Here is a 2518-nt window from a genome sequence, read left to right as displayed (position 1 = left end):
GAGGTTTATAGTTCACTACATTGTAATTTTAAACTTTTCTATGTAAAGATTATGCTCCTTTAGAACAAAGATTACATCATTGGTTACTTGTAGCCCAATCTAATACAAGTCATGCAAAATGAAGACCTTTTCCCAGGTGTAGATAAAGACAAATGCAGTGTATAGAGGAAAGCACAGTAAAATGCAACCTAGTAAGAGCTGGACCTGTACTGCTAGCTTTGGAGCTGTGGAAAGGGTATTTATGGGGGTAAGAGGGAGACAGGCCAAAAAATGTTGGATGCTTTAAAAGCTAGAAAAGATAAGAAAGAAAATTACCTTGTAGATCATCAAGAAAAGAATGTATCTCTGCTATCATTCTGATTTTTGCTCAGTGCGATGTATTAAACTTTTGATCTACAAAACTGTAGATGACACATTTGTGTTGTCTTATGTCACTGGGTGGCAATTTATTGTAGCAGCTGTAGAAAACTAACACACAAACTTCAATAAATTGTATAGCCTATTCCATTCTTGAATATAATAATGTTAGGGCTGACCAAACAGCTCAGCAGATTAAAACACCTGCAAACAGGGGCAGGGGCTGGAGTTCGATCTCCACGGCCAGCCATGCCAGCCTGGCCCCCGGGCTGCTCTGAGAAGACAATTGAGACTGGGCTTTCTGGTGCGTGCCTGTAATTCTAGCTCTTGGAAGGCTGTAAACAGGCGGATCACTATGAGTCTGATCTAGTAGTGAGACCCTGAACACCCTCTAGACCCTTCCCTAAAATACAGAAAAAAAGAAAAAGAAAAATAGTTTGTTAAAATAGAAATACTTAAAATAGAAATAGTGATAGTGAAAATGTTCTCCACAATAGAAATGGTAACTAAAATTTCTGTTTCATATGATAATCTATAATCTTGCTTATCTGAAATCATCACTCACAAGAAAATAATAGTTTTTTTTGTTGTTGTTTTGGGTTTTTTCTGTTTTTGTATTTTTATGGGTCTACAGGGCATTCAGGGTCTCATTACTATATTGCGCTTGTAGTGATCCACCTGTTTACAGCCTCCCAAGATCTGGGATTACAGGCGAGCACCACCACACCCAGTCTCAATGGTCTTATGCAATACCTTACAGGATAAAGGGAATACTACCTTAATTTCTTTTTCTATGTTTCAAAATCTAAATCTGTTAGATAGTCAAGTCCCAAATGATAAAATACTCTTATTAGAGATTAAGAATTGACTAAATTAAATTTTTTCATGATATATATTAAATGTATTTCAATTCTAAGACTTAGGTATATGAATAAAACCATATGTCAAAATCAAAATACACTAAGAGATGTTGATGAAAATACTCAGCATCTCTCATGGAGAAGAAACACCATGTAGCCACTTGGGCCACACATGACGCCCTGAGATAGAACATCCTGAAAAACCATTGTACTGAGAATGCTCCATCTTACCTTCTGATTTTCTGGTTGAAAATAACAATAGTACTCACTTGTGCTAACTCGTGATGTGTTTACACTCATGATGTAAAGGAGTAAATTTATGTTTGTCAAAAAACTAAATATCCGAAGAAAGGGAAATACAGTAACAATCAGCCATGCAGACTTGGGTTGGAGCCTCCTCCACCTGGAATGACTAGGGCTCATGATGACAGCCTGGACCACAGTGAGGAGACTGCTGGTACAGACGGAGAGACCCCTGGCCACTCTCTCCAGGTAACACACGACTTTACAACCTATGTCATCGAGGAAGTTTCTCACTCCAAAAGCTGCTATTGTCCTTGGAATGCCTTTAAATAGAAGCATTATGTTATTTGTGAAGGCCAAATGGATCAGAATAAGGTGCATAGCTTTCTTCTCAGTGCCCCAAAACATGCGTGTGTGACTCACAAAAACGATGATGTTCCCCCCAGTGCCAAGTGCAGTCAGAAAGGCAAGGACTGCCCCTTGACAAGGACCAGAATCATTTCTTACAGCACTAATAGAAAAAGTTGGATTCAGCAGACACCTTTCTGAAGCAAGCATCAGTAATGATCATACGTATCTGCACAAAATATTTCATAGCACAACATTCTGGGGAGCATACGTGACAGGAATGTTATATGTAATAGTGTGCAGTTTTATAAATAACATATATTCATTTTACAACAACAAAAAAACAAAATACTCAGCATCTGGAAATTCATATCACGGAGATTTTGGAAAGAAGCAATAAAAGCTTAATTATCTAGAATCTTGCTTTCCTAAGAAATAAAACCAATTTCTTATAAAGTGAGAAATACCAATTACATATAAAGTCATAGTAAAAGAAAATAACCTAATGTACTAAAAAGAAAACCCCTGGAGCATAGTCAAAACAGTATATTTTCCATGATAACATGATCGTTGGTGGCATAATTCATTAGAATCCAGGAAAATGACATAAAACGTTTGCTATCCCACAAGGCCTTGTTTTAAACATTGTGAGACAACTCAGAAAACCTGGTCTTTGATGTTTAATGAGTTTAAAGGCTGAGGAATAAAAG

At 37.1% G+C, this 2518-nt stretch overlaps 1 protein-coding gene across 1 annotated transcript; it reads right to left on the bottom strand.

The window, feature by feature from the left end:
• Positions 1 to 1340: 1340 nt before the first annotated feature.
• LOC105742369 (vomeronasal type-1 receptor 4-like) lies at positions 1341 to 2018 on the bottom strand. The gene has a single exon (XM_012515020.1). It carries the CDS (start codon positions 2016 to 2018, stop codon positions 1341 to 1343), a length of 678 nt encoding a protein of 225 aa, XP_012370474.1.
• Positions 2019 to 2518: the final 500 nt, after the last annotated feature.

This window comes from Octodon degus, unplaced genomic scaffold, assembly GCF_000260255.1.
Source record: "Octodon degus isolate 3935 unplaced genomic scaffold, OctDeg1.0 scaffold00004, whole genome shotgun sequence".
NCBI lineage: Eukaryota > Metazoa > Chordata > Mammalia > Rodentia > Octodontidae > Octodon > Octodon degus.
Note: the sequence above shows the minus strand (reverse complement) of the source record. Positions and strands in the feature narration are given on the sequence as shown.